This window comes from Aricia agestis, chromosome 20 (genome assembly GCF_905147365.1).
Source record: "Aricia agestis chromosome 20, ilAriAges1.1, whole genome shotgun sequence".
Taxonomy (NCBI): domain Eukaryota; kingdom Metazoa; phylum Arthropoda; class Insecta; order Lepidoptera; family Lycaenidae; genus Aricia; species Aricia agestis.
Genome location: NC_056425.1, coordinates 8,479,936 through 8,501,879, shown reverse-complemented (window position 1 = coordinate 8,501,879; position 21,944 = coordinate 8,479,936). Strand labels below are relative to the sequence as shown.

At 41.2% G+C, this 21,944-nt stretch overlaps 1 protein-coding gene across 3 annotated transcripts in view; it reads right to left on the bottom strand.

Annotated features, from left to right (window-relative positions):
• Positions 1–21,944, bottom strand: part of LOC121737026 (Down syndrome cell adhesion molecule-like protein Dscam2) — a 232,974-nt gene that overhangs the window by 4,109 nt on the left and 206,921 nt on the right. For all 3 annotated transcript variants that reach the window (XM_042128548.1, XM_042128546.1, XM_042128547.1), the window contains exons 18-34: positions 21,120–21,270; positions 20,488–20,617; positions 10,828–10,995; positions 10,162–10,292; positions 9,194–9,404; positions 8,641–8,787; positions 8,072–8,227; positions 7,670–7,809; positions 7,081–7,237; positions 6,792–6,969; positions 6,216–6,406; positions 5,459–5,644; positions 4,999–5,135; positions 2,971–3,127; positions 1,843–1,980; positions 1,066–1,218; positions 417–571 (exon numbers count right to left, since the gene is read on the bottom strand). In XM_042128548.1, the coding sequence (XP_041984482.1) occupies positions 417–571; positions 1,066–1,218; positions 1,843–1,980; positions 2,971–3,127; positions 4,999–5,135; positions 5,459–5,644; positions 6,216–6,406; positions 6,792–6,969; positions 7,081–7,237; positions 7,670–7,809; positions 8,072–8,227; positions 8,641–8,787; positions 9,194–9,404; positions 10,162–10,292; positions 10,828–10,995; positions 20,488–20,617; positions 21,120–21,270 (2,686 nt within the window). The remainder of the gene's footprint in view (positions 1–416; positions 572–1,065; positions 1,219–1,842; positions 1,981–2,970; positions 3,128–4,998; positions 5,136–5,458; positions 5,645–6,215; positions 6,407–6,791; positions 6,970–7,080; positions 7,238–7,669; positions 7,810–8,071; positions 8,228–8,640; positions 8,788–9,193; positions 9,405–10,161; positions 10,293–10,827; positions 10,996–20,487; positions 20,618–21,119; positions 21,271–21,944) is intronic.

Here is a 21,944-nt window from a genome sequence, read left to right as displayed (position 1 = left end):
TGACGTTTGACTTTTCTTACGTCAATTCCATATAATATTTTGATCGGCGTTTCTATAACGAAGCGAAAGCCGAAAACATAAAAGTTTCGGCTAATTAATGGCCAGTTCATCGTATCTATCAGTGATGCAAGGATTTGATGCACGGAGCCAAAAAAGAATACCACAATTTTGTAAAGTTTAACTAGACAGACAGTTAACTATTATTGGATACAACTTTACATAAGGTAAATAACTGTTTTTCTAACTATGAGAAACATAGTACCTTAATTTGCTACATGGTCAAAAAGTTGTTTCACATCCACTCCACACTCCTGCTAATGTCATCCAAGTGTCAAAAGATCCTTGCAGGACTGTCCGTAAATGAAATAAAAAGACATGAAATCTGAAAACTTTGTGCCACTCTCGTGGTTTCTTACCTTGTATTTATCATTCTGCTTAAGATCGTGGTAGACGAAGGAACCGCGCACGGAGTGGTAGGGGCCGCTGTAGACGTTGCCGCTGTAGCTGCTCTCGCTGTATGTCGGTTTAGTCAGTTGGAACGTCGCGTACGGGCAAATATCCTCGATGTATTCTGAAATAGAGTAGAGATAAGAAAATAATACCGTAAAAGTTGGGACCAAAGTGGTTAGTCAAATTGCATATTTTGGTTCCGATAGCGATGTTAGCTGTCAAAATATTATATGGGATTTGATAACGCATTCCTAGCGCTATGACACCAGTGCGACAACGCTTTAAATGAACGTGGGCGGGTAAATGGAGAACTGTCAATAATGGCGTTTCTTTAAAGGTGCCCATACACGGGACAATTTGTCGTTTCGATCGATCGTCAAGAAAATCGTCCAATCGATCTTTTGAACGTAAAATCGTTTGCGATATTGCTACACACGTACAATTTGTCGTTCGATTTTAACATCGAGGAGATAAATCGTTACGATAATTATCCCGTGTATGGCCACCTTTAGATAGCGGCGTTTGTTGGTTTTTTCGCCACGTTCATTTAAAGCCTTCTCGCACTATAGCGATACAAGACTTCATATCGCTAAAATAAAAAAATAAATTAATTACCGTTGGATGCGTGTTTATAATGGTGCGTGGGTGCGGGATGCTGCGCGCGCGCCGCTAAATACTGCTGGTCGCGGTTAGCTTTGTTCTGTAGCTGCGCGACTGTCGGCGACTCGCCCGCTGCCGCTGTGGTCGCGGTCGCCGTGCCGCCGCCCTCTGAAACGGATTTATTATGGACAAAATCAAATAATGCTACCACTCTGAAGTACCACTTGAAAAAGACAGCGGAATCACTGATCTCGTGTTCACTGATAGGCTATTATATACCTATTATTATCCACGTTATCATGTTGATGACATCTAGGAACGTTTTCACATCGCGAATGTAGGCGACATTTGAAATATACGTGGGAGAGCCATGCTTCGGCACGAATGGGCCGGCTCGACCGGAGAAATACCACGTTCTCACAGAAAACCGGCGTGAAACAGCGCTTGCGCTGTGTTTCGCCGAGTGAGTGAGTTTACCGGAGGCCCAATCCCCTACTCTATTCCCTTCCCTATTCCCTTCCCATCCCTACCCTCCCCTATTACCCTATTCCCTCTTAAAAGGCCGGCAATGCACCCGCAGATCTTCTGATGCTGCGAGTGTCCATGGGCGACGGGAGTTGCTTTCCATCAGCTGACCCGTTTGCCCCCTTATTTCATAAAAAAAATAATTGCGAGGGATTGTCGAATGATTAACGCGGGCGGTCGTTGCTGCTGTCGTGATGTTTGCGACATAATCTGAAGGCGACATGCCACGATAATGTTGTAGGACTGTTAAATGTATACGGTACGTACTGTTGCGGCGCACTAGCAGCACGATGGCGACGAGTGCGGCGAGCACGAGCAGCGACAGCGCAGCCGGCAGAAGCACGCGCGCGCCGCCCAGGCCCCGCGACCCCGCGCCCGCCGCCGCCGGCACCTCCCCTTCCACCACTGTATATGTAAATAACAAAGGTAAAAATAAGTAAATGTCATTGCGTCACAGGTGCGGGTGTCATGCCGTGCCGTATCGTAAATAGCAGCTACCGTACTCTTATTTAAGTATTCTAAATGATGTTTTATTATTTTATTGTATTATTATATTATGTATAGTATTATTATATATTATTATTATTATTTATGTTGAATCTGTCGTGCGTCAGGCGTAATATGTATAGGAACCACGGAAGATCAGGTACCGCGGTGCAGTGTTCTGCGCCGTGGTAATACACCTGAGTGGGTATCCTTTTCGGCATTAAACAATGCACTGCCTAATGATGCCATATTTTTTTTTTGTAGTTTGTTGTTTGTTTTATTTTTTCTTTTGGGTTATTGTTTGCTTTTTTTTTGCTTTAGTGTGTGCAGTGTATTGTATTTATGTTTGAATAAAATTATTATTATTATTATTATTAAATCCCTAAAATGTTAAATTGTTGCTCTATGGACATTCTCGGTCACGTAGTGTTGTAACAAAAAACTAAATATAAAAAAAAATCTCGATACGATGTACAAAGACAAAATATAGATGGCGCTGAGCGCCGTTCAAATCACACTATCATATTTTTTACTTATTTAAGATCTTTTTTCTAATCAAATTACAAGAATTATAAATAATTTTCGATAGCGATGTTAGATGTCAAAAATGTATGGGATTTGACATAACGCATCGCAAGTGCCATGAAACGTAGCGATGCGTTAAAACAGTACCCATGCATTTTTTACTACTTAGGGTCAATTCAGACCGCAACACGACGCGTAGATGCATTTCTCATTTTGTATGGATTTGACAGAGACGTCATGAAAGTCGTTCAATTTAATACTTTAGAAATGCATCTACGTGTCGCGTTGCAGTCTGAATTGACCCTTACTTCGCTATCGAAATTTGCGAATGCTTTTTCACTAAGCTTCTTCGATGTCTCAATGATGTGTATACTCATAACTCACGCTCAGTCAGCGCATGCGTGGTGAAGTTGTACAGCGCGAGCGCATGCCCCGCGTTGTTGTGCGCGGTGATGCGCAGCTGATAACGCGCGCCCGCCGCGAGCCCCGCCACGCTGTATACGCGCTCTGTCGCCTGCACGCTGTTCGACACTAGCCGCCACTGGAAATTACATTTAAATATTTCTATGGTTACGGTAAAACTTTTTGTTTTATTAAACTTTTTAAATTGACATGGTATTCGGAGCGTGGGAAGTGGGTGGAGGGGGTAAAGAAAGCGATTGCCGCACTAGCCGTGGCAAAAATATGCAACCAAAGGGGCTCAGTTAGTAGTCAAACAAGCTTGTCAATCTTGTTTTGAAATTTTTAGAAATTGGTCTTAATGGTTTTTTTATCGTAGACTGCAAAAATAACAGCAAAAATAGGTAGTCAGTATACAAATTTAAGGAAAAACATTTCCTAAATCCACTAGAAAATTAGATCAGATAGCTGCTGTAAAAATGAAAAAGTATGTGATTCGATATAACCTAAAATTGCATTATCAGTCAAGTCAATTTTATTTGAGTTGCATTTTATAAACATATTAATTGAGTACCTAACTATTGTTTTAGTGTTGATGAATGATGGACCACCATGATCTCCAAAACCCGACGACAAAACATGCAGTGATAGTTTCATAGACTACCTATTTCATTTAAATCCAAAGTATCAGGTGGAAGAAACAGTGACTCACAAATGATAATAAACCAAATACTACATCTGGTTTAACTGATCTTTTAGAAGCTGGAGATAGAGTTTGAATAAAAAAGGTTTTTCAAGTAAGCAAGTCTTAGATGAAAGGGGTAAAAAAGTTAAAATTATTATGCTCCCATTTTGAGCAAAACAAAACGAGTACTTTCAAGAGGAAACCGAAAGGACTTGCTATATTGAAAGCAATGATATTCTATGTTACTATTTTAGAAACTCATTGATTGAAAGTGTATTAATGCAAATACTCAGAAACATGAAGAATGTTCGCACTCCGATCTTCTTCCAGAGTATTAATGTTGTAAAAAATAAATAAAAACAAGATTTTTAAAAACATAACATTTATTTTTTTCAAGTATAAAGTATTGCTTGTATTTTTGTTACCGTACTGATTAAAGCAGCAATAAGTTTGCACTTGCATTTTACTCCAGCAACAACCCGATGATTATTATCTATCTGTAAGTATGAATAAAAATGTTTACACTTGCTTTATCTAAATGCTTAGTTACGTTTTTGGTTGGTTCATTACTTACGTTTGAACTTGTTTTATAGGGTGCTGAAGTCACCGATGTTCAACGAATTATATTGGCTCGTATTGAATAACATTGCCATTAGTTCTTAGCTCTTCTACATCCCTTACATGTCCTGCTAACACCAATTTATTTCCTTTTAGCATAGATTGGTCCTTGAAACTTATTGAGTGTTTTATACTTTCAAAACCAGTTTTTTATTATTATATTCATTTTCCACAAGTAGTTTTTCACTAAATCTAACCCAAATACCATTAATTATTGTTCTAAATATATTTTATTTGCTATAATAGGTATTTACAAAATAAACAAACTCTTGTTGTTTATTTTTTGACACATGCCCCTAAAACTTCGTTTGAAATATGTCACTACTGACGTGCACGTTCCGAATATTATACCACTAAACGATTTTATAGCGTTGTGTAAGTGCACAAAGTTCATTTAATTAATAACCTAAATTTATAAATCAAATTCAGCAACTTTAATTAAAGTTGCAACAACCTAAATTCAGGATGCTAAATTCAGATTCTACATTTAGTATCCTAAATTTAGTAACCTAAATTCAGGATACAAATTCCGCAACCTGGATTAGGTATGAAACCAAAATTCAGCTTGAACGACAATATAGCAAAGCAATGTTGTAGAGGCAATGCTGTGCGGTAATGTTGCTCATGAATACAAACATTACGGATAGACGAAACTAATTTAAATATCTTCAATTATTATTATGAACCAAATGAACACGAATTTGACTTACCTGTGACTGTCCGACCTCCCGGTACTCGATGACGAAGTACAGGATCCCGCAGCCGCCGTCCCCCCACGAGTCCAGCCACACAGTCACCGTCGTCGTGTTCAGGGTAATCATCTGAGAGTGCTTCGGCTTTACGGGCACTGGAATTATGAATAGAAATAACTTAAGTATGAAGAGGAAAAGGTAAACACTTCCTGAATCTTTCAGTGTTGTCTTTCAATAATGTCGTAGGCATTTTATGGCAGATATAGTAGCTGATTTTTTAATGTTTGAGATGAGGTTGGAAACCTCACCCATTTAGACCAAACTAATTGTGGTATACATGTTAAGGAGCGGATTGAGTGACTCTCAGATATCGAGCTTTTTCACTGTCATAATGGACTATCAGGTATACTAAGTATCTGATAGTTCATCGTTTACCACGCAACCTGGAGTTGAGAGCTGCCACTATACTGCCACTCACCAGTCCCCTTAGTGTACGCATGGACAATGTCACAGGGCAGGCCGGTGCCGATGCGGTTGAAGGCGGTGATGTAGAGCTGGTAGCGCGTGCCGCACCACAGGTTGGGCAGCACGTGCTCCGACGTGCCCGCCTCCACCTGCAGCTCCTCCCAGTCGCCGTGCTCGCGCTTGTAGTTTATTACGTAGCCTGGAAGTAGGAAAACTGCAGTCTTACTGATACGATTTTTATTTACGAGTCTGATTAGTTTTAAAGCGAGCCGAAGAAAGATCGTGCGCTATAGTATAATAGCTGTGAGAAAAGCCGTTGATATCGAATTAGTTCCAAATTGAGCCACAGCACGATTTTGCGCTATTATATATTATGTCAGAAGTAAAACTTTGAGATCGAGCTGATTTGATTCTCGATTCGATTTTGATTCTGTCAGGAGTGAGGAAGCTGGTTAGGTCGCTTTTTAGATACGGGCAACAACAGCTTCTGCCGCACCCGTGTTTGACCCGTGTTGTTTGACAAAAAAACATCCATGATGCGGACAACTTTCATGCTGACCAGATCCGCGCCCGGGTGATAACACGCATGAGGGAGAGTGCCTTTATTACCGTCGAAGAAATAGGCAATGTAGACTTGCATTAAAACCCTTTCCCATTTCAAAGCCTTAATAGGACATCAATATTGGATTTGATATACGAGCGTTGTTCATTCCATGTCCCTGTAGGTACAGTGTACATGACTTTAAGTAATATGGAATATAGAAACTTACCTAGTATAGGACTACCCCCATCGCCCTGGTCGCTCCACTGCAGATGCAGGGAATCAGCGTACGAGTCCACGACAGCCAGTACTGGCGGCTGCGGAGGCACCTTCACCTCCACCAAGTACGTGACCTCATCACGCCCATGGATGTTCTCCACGGAGCATGTGTAGTTACCGCTGTCTAGGTACTGGGTCATGCTAGAAAGGGGAAAAAAATTTGAGTTATGGAGAATGAGAAAAGCGAATTAAATTCAGAGAGACGAAAGCTACATTGATACAACAACCCTCTTTTATAATTTTTACAAATTGAGTCGCAGACAGACCAGCAGGTTGATAACGGATCTTACGACAGCTATCCTACAGGCGTTTGATAGCAGATATTGCACATCAATATCTTCTGTCGGCTGTCCAAAAAATTTCCAAGATACGTAATCGCTGTCTAAAATGTTGTATACTTACAGAAGTTTTAATAATTTTTGATTTCAAACGCCTGTTGCACTGCTGGCCCAAGATACGTAATCGCTTTGCGGTGATTTTTGATCTTAGTATGGTTCAAAACTAGTACTTTTTACTCTGCTCTCACCTGATAATAAGGGTCCCGTCGCTCGTGACGTTTTTCCTCAAGGTGGACTCCAATAACGCTCCGTTCATACTCCAAGTTGTTGAGGGAGTAGGTATGCCCACTTTGTTGCACGCCAGCGATATGTTCTCCTTCCATGGCGTCACTATGCTCCGACTGAAGGACGTTATTCTTGCTGGTACTGAAATTAATTGAAATGGTTTTTATAGTCTGTTTGCGATGATGCGATGTGTTATGACTTATGTCGAATGATAATCATTTTTGTCTTTCTTTCCTCTCTTTCATTACTTACCGGTGTCAGAAGGCAGCACAGTCAGGACCCTGGTGGCGTCTCCTTCCCCCAGCCTCGTGGCAGCTGACACCCAGAACTGGTGCGCGGCGCGGGCGGGCGAGCGGGCGCTCTCGTGGGATAACGTACTGGGTGACAGCATACGCTTATGGGTACCCTCCTGGACAAGTACAATCAATTATAATTAAATAAGAGAAATTAAAAACTTTAAGTCAATCGTGTAGCCCTTTATGTTGACTTATATTGACGACCTAGTTTAGTAAATTAAGATCTTCGACTTTTATTGAAGACCTAGACGCCTTGGACTAAGAACAATTCTGCGATTTGTAGATTATTATCTTTTGAGTTCGTCTAAATGACCTGACCTTGGCCTGACCATAAATGACGCGACAGTCAAGTATTTATCACTTTCGGTGTCAAGTAAGTATTTCACCACACTGCTGGCTGCAAAGTGAACATATTATGTACTTTGGATACATTAACCGCGGTAAGGGCAAATTCATAATAGATTTGGGACGAAGCCAAACGAGCGTAATTTGTGAGTCGTGAGCCGCAGAATTTCTTCGTCCTTAAGATCTTTAAAATAACACACCTCGCGTCCATCTTCAATAACGCTCATGTACAGGGTGTAGCCGACCAGGACGCCATTGGGTGAAGCTGGTGGTAGCCATGACACCAGGATCTTGTTCCGAGATGATACTACTGCTTTTATGTCTGCCGGCGCTGATGGAACTGGAAAAGTATTGTTTAAAGATTAGAGGATGACATGGAAAAATAGTAATAGGTAAACGACCTATTATTCTCATAAGTAATTCTTGAACTTTTTTGTAATCTCTTTTTTTTTCTATTTCATCAATTATTATGATCATTTTAATTGTGTATTTCAATGTCCTTATGGTAAAATAAATTTGAAGCGCTGAAGACCCGACAGATTCGTGAGCAGACCGGAGATCTGCCTCGCTGCTGTTTGTTGCCTGTCCAATAACTATCTCACCATCCTCCTCAGTGTGACAGTAGACGGGCGCGGCGCGGACGCCGTCGCCGGCGGCGGTGAAGGCGCACACGGTGACCGAGTAGTTGGTGTAGCGCCGCAGACCCGACAGCGTCGTGTGCAGACCAGATATCTGCTTGGTTACTGCTTCCTCGTTGCCTGGTGGATATGATGTAAGGGCTAAGATTATATTTTATACCATCATATTCTTGACGGAGGTACAAAGCTAGTCCTTCCATATGTGTGCAAAAACCAACCATAAATCATTAAATGATTCTGTGTCACAGCAATAGTACTAGATTCTTGAAGTGAGCTTGAAAACCGAGAGTAGATCTAGCATTTTACAATTAGAGGGGTAAACTCGTACTCTTAATTGCTGAAAAGCTGCTTAGCTAATAGGACTATTTACGCAGATCTTAGTTCAGTTGGCTCTATCTTAATATGTTCCTCCGCCTCACTCACTTCCTCGTGAATTAAAGAAACATTACAGGACATTCGATTCACGCCCAAATTTTATGTCAACTTTGACTCAGCTTAAATTGATCTTAGTTTAAAATGAAAGCAACACCTACCATACCAATCCGTGACCGGTGCGTAAGTCACCCTGTATCCCTGTACGACGCCGTTGCGTCCGCGTTGTGGAGGCGGCTCCCACGTCACACGTACCGACTGCGAGCTCAGCGCTGAACACTGTAGAGAGCCAGGGGGGAGGCTGGGAACTGGGGAAAAGAGATATTAAATAGTTTATCAATTCGGTAAACTGGTGAGCACGAGCTTAGTGTTTAGGGTAACGTTATCGAATAAGAATGGCGGAATTATGAGCGGAAGAATCTAAGTTTTTATACAAATCATTTTAACATTGTTACGATCACTACGATTACAGAAACTCATGATTTTAGTCACATAGAAGAAGGATATTATTAATATTCGTCCTTAATTAGTCGACTGTGAATATTAGAGATAGCAGCTGCGTGATCATGTTTATGCACCATGGCCCAACGTAATCTGGAGACTTTTATAATCGGTAGATATAAAAGCTCTTGTTGGGACTATCTTAGAAGAAGCATCTTTTTAGTCATCACCTAAGTTCTCTTCGAGACTATCTTCAGAGTATATTTTGCTTACCATCCTCCATAGTAGTGGCCGTAGTGGGCGGCGACGCAGGCCCGGCGCCGCGGCTGTTATACGCCTGTACTACCACCGCGTACGCCGCGTGTTTCTGTAGCCCGGACAACGCGGTGCGCGCACGCGCAGTCCCCGCCCCCTCCACCGTGCGTACAGTGTAAGACGTGCCACCGGGACCGCTCGCGCTTAGTATCGTGGAGTTGCTGTTCAGCTGGAAAAGTGACGAATGAACAATGTCATTTACATTTGAAGGGAAGTGAAAACTAAAAATTATGCAACAGCGCATAAAATACATGCAACTGAACATACAACCGTCTACTATTTGGAAGCCGTATAAAGAAAAATTTAGTTATTATTTTTAGCAATATTCCGCGAAAACAACCTGCATGGTGGTGAGGGGCCTTGCACGGATTTGCGAACATTATTACTTGTGTGGTGGTGGTGTTTGCAAGTTCTTGCATGCGAGTGTACGCATAGGCAGTGTGGGAGGAGGGAGGTGCTGTACGCATGCCTATGCGTACACTCATATCATTTACTTAAAGGTGGAAGTTGTTTTCGCGGAATATTGCTAAAAATAATAACAAACTAAATTTAAACTATGGATTTCCGCAAAGTAACGCCTGATTCCATTAACTAGCCGTATAAAGTTTTGAATAGAGTTTTCTATAGCTAATTAGCTATCTCTTTCAGGCAACCCAAAAATGCTATATTAATGCAGTTGGAGTAAGTAACAGGTGCTGGCTGGCAAGAACTCCTGGAAGTATTATTCTGAGGATAGTTAGTTAGAACTTAGAAGAGAGATAGTTTTCTTCTATATATTATAATAAACTTGGTACTTTTTTTAACTCTACATGGTATTTTACCATCTAGCAGTCCATTTTTTCTTGATTCTTGATAATATTTTCACAAAAAAATAGGAAAAAAAACTCCCATTCTTTTAATTCAGTGAAGTTTCTGTCAATTCTTACCTCCTGAAACCCCACGTAGTATCCCAGAATATTGCCGTTCCACAGGTCCCGCTGCGGCGGGTCCCAGCTTACTGACAGCTCAGTGGAGCTCTTGGCCTCTACTCGTACGTCCAGAGGCGGACCACTTGGCACTGAAAGAAAAAGTTATATTGGATATAAAGCAGGAAACAGAAGCAACAACAACAGCAATGTTGAAATAGTAATGGTTTTGTTTAAGTTAACAAGCAATACCGTCGACTGTAGTAACGTGACTCACCAAAATGCTCGGTATAATATACTGAAATCTTAGACTACTCACAAATTATTATTATTAAATATTGATTTTATGTTGTTCGTGGCGGCCGAAAAGGAAGATCTTCCGACCGAGCGAGATAGCATGCTCGGTCAGGCCGAAGCCCACTGACGTCATTTCAGACGTTGTATATATCTTGCCGTTCTCCGAAACTTCGATAGCGCGATGCAGGAATGTTAGGCGAATTGAGGGTACCGCCACATATTCAACATTGTCTTAGTGGAATTAATGATAACGTACTTTTTATGTCAGATACCACGCACAAGGTATTTCGAAGGATGCCCTATGGAAGCAATTGCTAAGTAAATTTCTTCTAGGAAAAAAATCATCATGAGCACTGTAAGTTATAAAATGACCTTGATATTATCATTCACCTTCTTCAGTAGTGGTAACTTGCACTAGTTGACTGGGCTCGCTCTGACCCAGTCTGTTCTCTGCTATGATGCGCAGGTGGTAAGAGGTGGCTGGTTGTAGGTTCTGTACGCTGGCTGACGTCACGCTGCCCGGGACTATCACCTTTTGAGGTGTGGTTGGCCAGGGTTCTGAAAGTAAGACATTGTAAGTTGAGTCACGGATCAAGTATTTATTTATTTATTGGCACATCAACAGTCTATAGGAACGTAGTAAAGTATGTCCATAGTAGTTTACATTACGGTACTGATTTAGTTACTACGTTATAACTTTAATAAATACGAAAATATGTTTGTCTATCTGTCTAGTTTACCGTAAAATGTTCCTACTTTGCTCCAATATTTGCTCCAAAAAAAGGGAATTATGAATATTATTTACACTATGAAATATGAAATATACTGAGATGTATTAATATAAAGAATAATATGCCATCTAACATATTTTTAAAGTTAAATCAGTTTAATGAAGTATTTCATAATATATATAAAACTATGAATAAGGAGCAAAGTTACCCACGGTACTGGGTAACTTTGCTCCTGGGTATATTTCACAAGCAATGTCCATTGTAGAAGCTTTTTTGAGCAAAGTTATACTTTCCATAGACAAACTATGCTCCAGTGATATTACGCTTTACCTTTTCTGATAGTATCAATGGTCGAAAGATGGGAAAAAAATAAAATAAACCGTGTTTTTTCAAAAAATAATGTTAATTCTTAAATTTAATGACTAAATCAGTTTGTTTCATTGGTTTTTCATATTCTTAAATTATAATCTTAACTTCTAACTTTGGTTAAAAAAGCTGGAGAAAAATCAGTCGAAAATAACTAGGGAATGAAATAACAAGATAAACTTCTCATAAATCAAAACCTACATAAAAAACAAATATTTATGAAAATAAAAAATTCTTAAACTTGACACATTTAACTAAAAATCCCAAGTAGTCAGTTCAGGAACGGAATATATTTCGCGGCGGGTACTAATTTTTTTAGGGACATCAATACATCCCAATATATCCTGCCAATCGTATTGCATTTCATCGACGGGTTTAGGCCACGTCCACGATTTTAGCGACTTCTTCATTGAAGAGATATATGGCCCTTCTTTAGTTATTTTTGTTATTTTACCAGGAAACATTTCCCCTTCATATTTGAAAACTACATATTTCCCAACCACCTTCACAATTGGTTTGAAAATGCAATTTTTATTGACAGTTTCGGCTGCTATATCAGTATTAGTTTCAAGATTTTCTAAATCTCCAAGAGAACAAAGATCGGAAGAATCATGAACTGACATGTTGACACTTTCTGCGTAAGAGGTTTCGCTACTGGCTCTACGGCGACATAGTTGCTTTGAAGTTGATGGCTGAGCCAACTCTTCATTTTCTTTGTTATCCAAAAGCGTGCTTAACTCTTCAGTTACACTTTTTCCAGGAGTGATGTTTAATTTCCTGCGACGTCCTTTTGTAGTTCCATTTGTCGTCCATTCTAACCTCTTAGCTTCAAGACTCTGTAGAAAAGAGTCTTGCAAAGCAGTCTTATCAACATTTGTAGGCAACCTTTCTAATAATGGATTAGCATCAAGCGGATAAATTCCACATTTTCGAAAACCTGAAACGAGGTTTACCTCCCGCGTCGGGTCTAAAATATCGGTGAGTCGGTTTAACAGAACTGGGAAACTGCTTTTCTGGAGTACTTGCTCTCGACTACCTTTTACACTTGCCTTCCACTCGGTCAGGATTTTTCGCCATGCTACCTTCATTGGGTGGAAAAAAGCCACATCCAATGGCTGCGTTAGGTGAGTGCTGTTAGGTGGCAAACAAACAAATCTAATATTATTTTTGTCACAGGCATTTAGGACGTCTACGGAAATGTGAGATGATAAATTATCTCCGATAATAACTTTCGCGCCCTCTTGTTTCTTCAAAATTGGCAAAATTTGTGTAAAAAACCAATCGTTAAATATATTCATATCAAACCACCCTGATGGGCTATTATTATATCTAGTATCTTTTGGCCCTTGTTCCGTCCATGTACTCCATAGTTGTCTGGATTTGTATACGACATACGGCGGTAGCATTTCTCCCTTAGCACTACCACAAAACATGACAGACGTTGAGCTTTTGGAGGTATTACTTATAAGTTCGGGGTATTTTGCGCCTCGCTTCGTTATTACTTTTTTTTGACCAGGGTCATCGGATAAATTAGTCTCATCGAAATTCCATATATTTTCGGGCGGTATGTCTCTGACCACCTCTTTCAAGTTTTCTATGTATGCGGTGATGGTTTCCTTGTCAATGGCTGCTCTGCTGCGTTTAATGTTGGTCGCAAATCGTTGTGATAAACATGGATGTCTTTTTAGAAAACTCGATACCCACTCAGTACCTGGACAATTATCTTTAAATTTTGAAACTCTCCGACCAATTTTCTCCAAATATGTTCTAATAACAATGCGAAGATCAAACACTGTGAGAGGAAAGCCGTACTCGCTCAATCTTAAAATGCAGTCGACAAACAAGGCTTCTTCTTCACTTGAAAATGTTGTTGGAGCGCCTGGAGGTCTAGATGGCATTTTAGATCGTTGGAGTCTTAGCTGATTAATAATGGTTCTGCGTGGGATGCCATACTTTTAACTGGCTTTTCTTTGCGTTAATTCTTTATTTTCTATGGAAGCCAAACATTGTCTTAGAGTTTCGGAGCTGTAATTTTTATAGTTTCTCGACCCTACACGTTTTTTATAATTTCTTGGCATCTTTTCTGAAACAAAATAATATCCACTAATGTGTTAATATCCACTTACAGTGAATAAAAAAAAATTACTAGAGCGGTTTATGTTTGGGTTTACTTTGCTCCAGGCGCAAAGTTACCCCATCGTACCAAAGAAAATATGAGCGCACCAAATATATGAGGTTAGATTATGACTAACTCAGCAATCCAATGAAATATTTACGTATTCGTTTACCTGATTATATACATAATAACATTAAAACATAATTACCTTAATGCACTATGCAGATTTCAAGATGGAAGTAGCTTTTTCAAATACAAAAAAAAATCAAACTTTTAAGGTCTCGCACTACAGCTGCACCTGACTTACGAAAAAAATGGCGGATGAAAAATTTGACAGTTCAGTGTTGCTACTTATAAGTAAGATGTTTTGGGTGCGTTCACAGTTAAATGAAATGTTGCACCGATTTGGACATATTAAGCGATAAAACATTTTAAAAAATTGGAGCATAATTAACCCTATAGGAGCAAAGTAGGAACATTTTACGGTATTTATTTTTTAGGTAAACACTGAAATGTGAACTTAGATTTATTAATCGCGAATAAAAGACGATTGTGAAATCCATTTGAAACAAAACGAGATTTACGTCGCCGTATGAACGAGTTTGTGGCGACTCTGTCGCAACTGTAGTTTAAGTTTTATAATGTATAGATTAATTATAGATAGCAACACTAGATAATTTGTTTAATGTTGGCCATCTGCAATTATTATGTTGGCAATACTGCCACGCTTGGCGTCACGTCTTGGCTTGGCGTCACACAACAATAATAATGATACACATAGACAGTCGTTACAGATTTTGAAAGTGATTAGTGAAACAAGTACGTTAACAACTTTTGTGGACTTTTGTGAATTGTAATGTACCAATTTAGAACTGTTGCACGGAATACTGAACACGTTTAATAAAATTAGTGGTGTGATTGTGTAAAGAAGACTTTTCTTTTGCCCTATCACCCCAAAGTGGTGACCCCGACGTGATCACCCCAAAGTGGTGACCGCCTTCGTTAGTCAAGCCTACTTTTCCGGCACTGGTGATACCTAACTCCTGGCTCAATTGCTACACGACGCTTCCATTCGGACTTCGGGAACAGGAACTACACCTGCCCGCTACACTCCGTGCCTCGGCGTTAGCTGTAAAACGTGCGGGCGAAGCCAATTTTCGCCGACGCAAACAGGACCATTTCACCGGAATTTCCAAGACATTTGACTCAAGAATTAATTTCCTGCAAAGTTCTACGTTTTCCCAGCTGAAACACATCAATCCAGTCATTCTCAGCAGAATTTGGAAAAAAATCTGTGAAGCATTCAGGAAGTTTCAGACTGGTCGCGCCATCTTTCGGTGTCTATTGAAACTTTCTCCTCGGCAATCGACGGCATCGGTACGTCTGTCATCCTATCTGACGTCTGTCATCCTATCTGACGTTTGTCATCATATCTGACGTCTGTCATCCTATCCGACGTCTGACATCTGTCAAAGACTCGAAAACGTAAACAAACACTCGTGAAAAAGTGCAAAGTGTTTTTCGACTTCTGTTTTCACTTTTAATTATGTTTTTTTTTAGGAAATTACAGTGAGTATTCAGTTTTAAGTTACAACAACATTATTTCGGTAAGCTTTTTTGATATTTTACTTATTTAACGAATTATTATCGGAGTTGTTATAGCTCGAAACTAACTTTTGTTTTCTAACGTTATACCGTACTCATATTTTTCCTCATTATTTGCCGCTTTTCGGTGAGGGTACGCTTTCTACCTTAATTTGTTGTGTGTTTTCGTGGTTTTTGCCTGATTTATATTATGTTTTGGTTTTAGGATATTTTACAAACATAAGTTTTGTTTTTACACTGTTTCGCTGTAAATATTACATTTTGTTTGCCTTACCTGCTAACTATATTAACAGGCAAGTTTGCCAGTGGTTTTGGATATTATTATTATTTTTTTTAACATAATTTGGTAAACCTAATTGTAAAACTTAATTTTTTTTTTCTTCCAAAGGTGTTACTCTTTTTTGAAAAATTGTTTATTGGTGTAACTTATAGCTACTTATACTTACTTACTAACTATATTTTTGTATCAGCGTTGCCACACCAAATTTTTTAAAAACTAATTTTGGGTTTATTTGGTTTTGTTTTTCTGCACTGCATGTCTGTGATCTTTGGTTGTGGTTTCTAATAGTTACTAACAATGGCTGAAACTCCTCAAGATATCATTCTTCGTTTGGAGGCCGAGAAGGGAGCTCTACAGCAACGGCTAGAACGCCAAAACAAACCGGAAATTTGCAAAGTCTCCGTGAAGCTCCCTCCATTTTGGCCGAACAAGCCTAAAGTTTGGTTTGCTCAAGTAGAGGCTCAATTTGAGCTCTCTGGAATCAAATCCGATACCACGATGTTCAATTACATCATTTCGCAGCTCGACCAGAAATTAGCTGGAGAGGTGGATGATATTATCACTGCTCCTCCAACCGACGGTACCAAGTACTTGAAACTGAAGGAGGAATTAATCCGACGTCTTTCAATGTCCGAAGAACAACGGGTACGCCAACTTGTCGGAGAGGAAGAACTAGGCGACAGAAAACCCTCTCAGTTTCTTCGGCACCTCCGCTCCCTCTCGAACAATGCCCTCACAGACGAGAGCATTCTGAGACAGTTGTGGATGAGACGCCTACCCCAGCAAGTACAGGCTATTTTAGTCTCACAGACTGACCTGACTCTAGAGAAACTGGCAGATCTGGCCGACAAGGTCATTGAGATTGCCGGGCCAAGCAAAGTTTTTTCTTGCTCTTCGCCGGCCTCATCATTTTCTTCTACTGTGTTCGACACACTTCTGGCAAGGGTTGACGAGCTAAGTAAGCAGGTTGCTTCCTTAACTCACCAGAGGCCTGGACGTTCATGCAGCCGCAACGCATCTGCTGGTCGTCGCTCTCGCACTTCGACACCTGGTGCTCCCGTAAAAATGTGTTGGTACCATAAAAAATTCAACACCAAGGCAGCCAAATGCATCCAACCTTGCAGCTGGTCAGCGCCGCAGGGAAATGGCAGCAACAGTCAGTAGAGGCGGCCACTGATTGTTACCAACCCAGCCGCCAGACTAGACTCTTTGTCACTGATCAGAAGTCTAAGCACCAGTACCTCATCGACACTGGCTCAGACCTCTGCTGTTTCCCTCGGCGGCTTCTTAAAGGTCGGTTTACTGATAATGAGTACAACCTCAGCGCTGCGAACGGTAGCTCAATCAAGACGTACGGAAGTATTTCCATGCATCTGAACTTGGGCCTTCATCGCGACTTCCATTGGAATTTTGTCATCGCTGACGTTAGTACTCCTATCATTGGTTCTGACTTTCTTAGTTACTATAACCTTTTGCCAGATTGCCGACTCAAGCGTCTTGTCGACGGGAATTCTAAATTATTTGTGTCTGCTGTCACGGCTCAGGTTTCACAGGACAGTGTCAAGGCTGTAGCCTGCAACGACTCAGTTTTTACACAGGTGCTCGCTGAGTTTCCTGAGATCACACGTCCTCCTGGCTTACCCCGAGTTGTGAAGCACAACACCGTCCATTTCATCCAAACTACTGACGGTCCTCCTGTATCGTATCGTCCTCGCCGTTTGGCTCCACACAAACTTATTTCTGCCAAAAAGGAGTTTGAGGACATGATGAAATGCGGGATCGCAAGGCCATCTAAAAGTGACTGGGCCGCTCCTTTGCAGATGGTGCTCAAGAAGGATGGCTTGTGGCGACCTTGTGGCGACTACCGGGGCTTGAATGCCAGGACTGTCCCGGACAAGTATCCGGTTCGTCACATCAATGATTTTACGCACAATCTTTCTGGTGCCAAAATTTTCAGTACCCTCGACCTGGTGAAAGCCTACCATCAGATCCCCGTCTTCAAGGACGATATTCCGAAGACGGCCATCGTGACTCCGTTTGGCCTCTTCGAATTTCCTTACATGACCTTTGGTCTTCGTAATGCTGGTCAGACCTTTCAGAGATTTATCGACGAGGTCACACGGGGTCTCGATTTCTGTTTTCCATACATCGATGATATTTTGGTCTTTTCACCAGACGAGGATACTCACAAGAAGCACCTACGCACTCTGTTTGGACGCCTCCAAGAATATGGAGTGATTTTAAACCCGTCCAAGTGCGTCCTTGGCGCCAGCGAGGTAGTGTTCCTCGGCTATTCCATATGCGCCGATGGCACGCGCCCACCCCAGGACCGTATTCAGGCCCTGATAGATTTTAAGCCTCCTGAGGATGTCCAAGGAATGCGCAGGTTTCTTGGCATGCTCAATTACTACAGGCGTTTTATCCCTGACGCCGCAAAATTTCAGGCTCCGCTTATCGAGACTTTGGCCGCTACCAAGAGTAAGGGTTCCAAACCATATCCCTGGACGCCTGAACTGCTGAAGAATTTCGAGGACTGTAAGAAAAGCCTTTCAGACGCGACAATCCTTCACCATCCTGTTGCTGATGCACCCTTAGGTTTGTTTACCGATGCATCAAGCCTTCATGTCGGTGCTTGCCTCCAACAGTTGGTTAACGGAAATTGGGTCCCACTTGCTTTCTTTAGCAAGAAGTTGACCCCTAAACAGTGTGAGTGGCCGGCTTATTACCGCGAACTTTTGGCCGTGTACGAAAGTGTACAGCATTTTCGACACGTTGTGGAAGTCCAGCACGTGACAATTTTCACTGACCACAAGCCATTGCTGTACGCTTTCGTACAACGTCGCGAGAAGCTTCCCCCACCACAACTTAACCAACTGTCTTTTATTAGTCAGTTTACGACGGACATTAAATATATACGAGGCGAGGACAATATTGTCGCTGACGCAATGTCTCGGGTAGAAGCCATTTCCTTAGAGCAAGAATATGAGGCTCTTGCCGCTTCCCAAGGAGCAGACGAGGAGTTGACCCAATTACTTGGCAATTCCAGTCTTAATTTGGTAAAATTACGCGTACCTGGCACAGGCTACTCCCTGTTTTGCGATCTTGCGACCGGCAAGCCTCGGCCGTATGTACCCCGTGACTTGCGTCGCACGATATTCATCAAACTACATAACCTGAGTCATCCTAGCATTAGGGGCTCAGCTCGTCTCGTAGCTGACCGTTACGTGTGGCCCTCCATAAACAAAGATTGTAGAGAGTGGGCTCGCACTTGCGAAGCTTGTCAGCGTTGTAAGATATCTAGACATGTTTCTGCTCCCTTAGGCACCTTCGACACTCCATCCCGTCGGTTCTCTCACATCCATATGGATATTATTGGACCGTTACCGATTTGCTCTGAGTATCGCTACTGCCTTACAGCAATCGATCGGGTTACTAGGTGGCCTGAAGTCTGGCCTATGCGTACCATCACAGCCGAAGAAGTTGTTGACACTTTTACAAGGGAGTGGATACCTCGTTTCGGCATTCCGTCGATTATAACCACGGATCGCGGTACTCAGTTTGAGTCCGACCTGTTCTGTCGTCTCTTGCAGAATTTCGCTGCGAAACGCATTCGTACAACGGCCTTCCATCCGAGCGCCAACGGAATGATAGAGCGCGTCCACCGCCAATTAAAGGCATCCCTAATGTGCCATGGCAATTCCTGGATCAAGGCTCTTCCGCTCGTCTTACTTGGAATACGCTCGGCTTTCAAAGAAGACTTGAAGGCCACAGCTGCTGAAATGGTTTACGGTGAAACCCTTCGTCTTCCTGGAGAAATACTGGTTCCAGTGGCTGAATCGAACAAATTCGAGGACCCTGCCGACTTTGTGGTGAAACTCCGAAGCCACATGGCATCCATCCGACCCGTTCCAGCTTCACGACACTCGGTTCCATCTACATTTATTTTTAAAGACTTGGCTACTTCTTCGCACGTGTTTTTGCGAGACGATACTGTCCGTCGCCCCTTACAGCCCCCTTACAATGGTCCTTATCAAGTCCTTGAACGGGCCACTGACGGCAAAACTATCACCATTGGTGTTAAGGGCAAGACCGTTGTTGTCAGCGTCGACAGACTCAAACCAGCCTATGTCGACAATTCTCCAACTTTAGATTCTTCACCACCGACTTCTCCGATATCTCAGCAACCATCTCCAAACACAGCAGTTTCTGTTCCTACATCTTCCACAAATAAATTAGCACCATCTCCAAACACAGATCAGCCTAAACAGCCGTACACCACAAGGTCTGGCAGACGTGTACGTTTTAAAAAGTTCGACGATTATTATGCTTAGTTATTAATTTCGTCGGGTTACCTTTCTCCGTGGGGGGGTGGTGTGGCGACTCTGTCGCAACTGTAGTTTAAGTTTTATAATGTATAGATTAATTATAGATAGCAACACTAGATAATTTGTTTAATGTTGGCCATCTGCAATTATTATGTTGGCAATACTGCCACGCTTGGCGTCACGTCTTGGCTTGGCGTCACACAACAATAATAATGATACACATAGACAGTCGTTACAGATTTTGAAAGTGATTAGTGAAACAAGCACGTTAACAACTTTTGTGGACTTTTGTGAATTGTAATGTACCAATTTAGAACTGTTGCACGGAATACTGAACACGTTTAATAAAATTAGTGGTGTGATTGTGTAAAGAAGACTTTTCTTTTGCCCTATCACCCCAAAAGTTCAATGGAAACTAAATTTAAAAAAAACGAAGTTTTATGTTTTATGTGGGTGAAAATTTACAAGGCAAAATATTTGAGAGATTAGTTAGTCAAAATTAGAAGACCGTACCTAATTTTCTAACTCAAAACACTGTACAGTCATAATATTCCGTTCAATATGTTGGCCATTGACCATGACCATGGGATTCTGAACATAGCCGTTGGCATAAAGGTTATTTTTTACCTGGTGCCTCCTTGTACTGGACGATGTAGTTGATGATGGGACTGTTGCCCGCGTACGGCTGCGTCCACGATATCTGTATGGACCGCGACTGTTGGTCGATTATTCGGATGTTCTTAGGCATTTCCGGAACCTGTAACAGGTTATATTTGTAATTATGTACATTCATAATACTGTGGCGTGAAATGCTTATTATTATAGAATCTAAATATTTTAAATAACTAAAATCTCCTCAAGATGCAGGTCATGAGTCATAGTAAAGTTTCCTTACCATTAGGCAAACATTTTATCGCAGTAATAGAAATAAAAGCAGAAAAAAAAAAGTTTTGTAGCTAGCCCAACCTTTTTAAAAACTGTAGCGTGTAGATTTAATACTAAGTACCAGATAGTCACAATAAGAAGTTCGACTTAGATTTCACATTATCTTGCGAATAAACAAGGTAAGGTAAGTTATCAAACTAAAGCGAAGCATACTGCTTTTTAAAGTTTTCTATTCTGATTTAATTTCCATATACAAGCAGCTAAGGTATATAACAATATGTGTTCAAAATATCAATAATTTCTGAAGGTAACAATATCAGTTTATTTACCTTTTTCACTAAGGAGCCATTTTTAAAAAGAAGAAGAAGATTTACCTCCTGCACCACAAGATGTATCAGCATCTCATCCTGTCCGTACGCGTTGGACGCGCGGCAGGTCAGCGCGCCGGTGTCCTGTCTGTACGTCTGTAGGATACTCAGCTCGGAAACTAGCCCGTCGTCTAGCACTTGTTCCCTTATTGTGTACCTGTAAAGTACACTAATATTAATACTTAATAGTAATTAAGCTTGGTTATAAGACTTTATAAAATACTAGCTGTCCCGGCAAACGTTTCTTTGCCATATAAAGTATTTCACCCGTATAATTTTATTGAAGTGAAATTATATGAAAGTGAGTCCATCGCTATCCCGTCGCGCAAGCAATGGTCGCCATCAGTCTCGATTTGTAATAATTTACTATTATTTATTCAACAAATGCACTTATCATTGATATAAAAAGTACCCAGTAGCCGATTCTCAGACCCACTGAATATGCATATAAAAGTCGTCAGTGAAGCCGTTTCGGAGGAGTACGCGGCCTAACATTGTGACACGAGAATTTTATATATAAGATAGATGCTGAAACTGTGTTGTTGTTTTGAAAGATTATGAAACAGGTCATGTAAGCTTCTGCCTTGAATGTTGCAAAGCAGCGCCGCGTAGCCACCTCAAAGCGGCAGGATTTTATGCGTAAAATTGACAGACTAGTTTTAGACACAGCATGACAGCTCGAAATTTCGAGACGTCACCTCGTCATCAACTAGTATCTTTGGTCCAGGTGCCCGCTGCCTTCTTCATTGCCATCACCTGCACAATCTATGAACACATGCAAACACCTGCTCACCTCTGATCCAGGTGCTATAGTGTGGTGGTGTGGGTTGC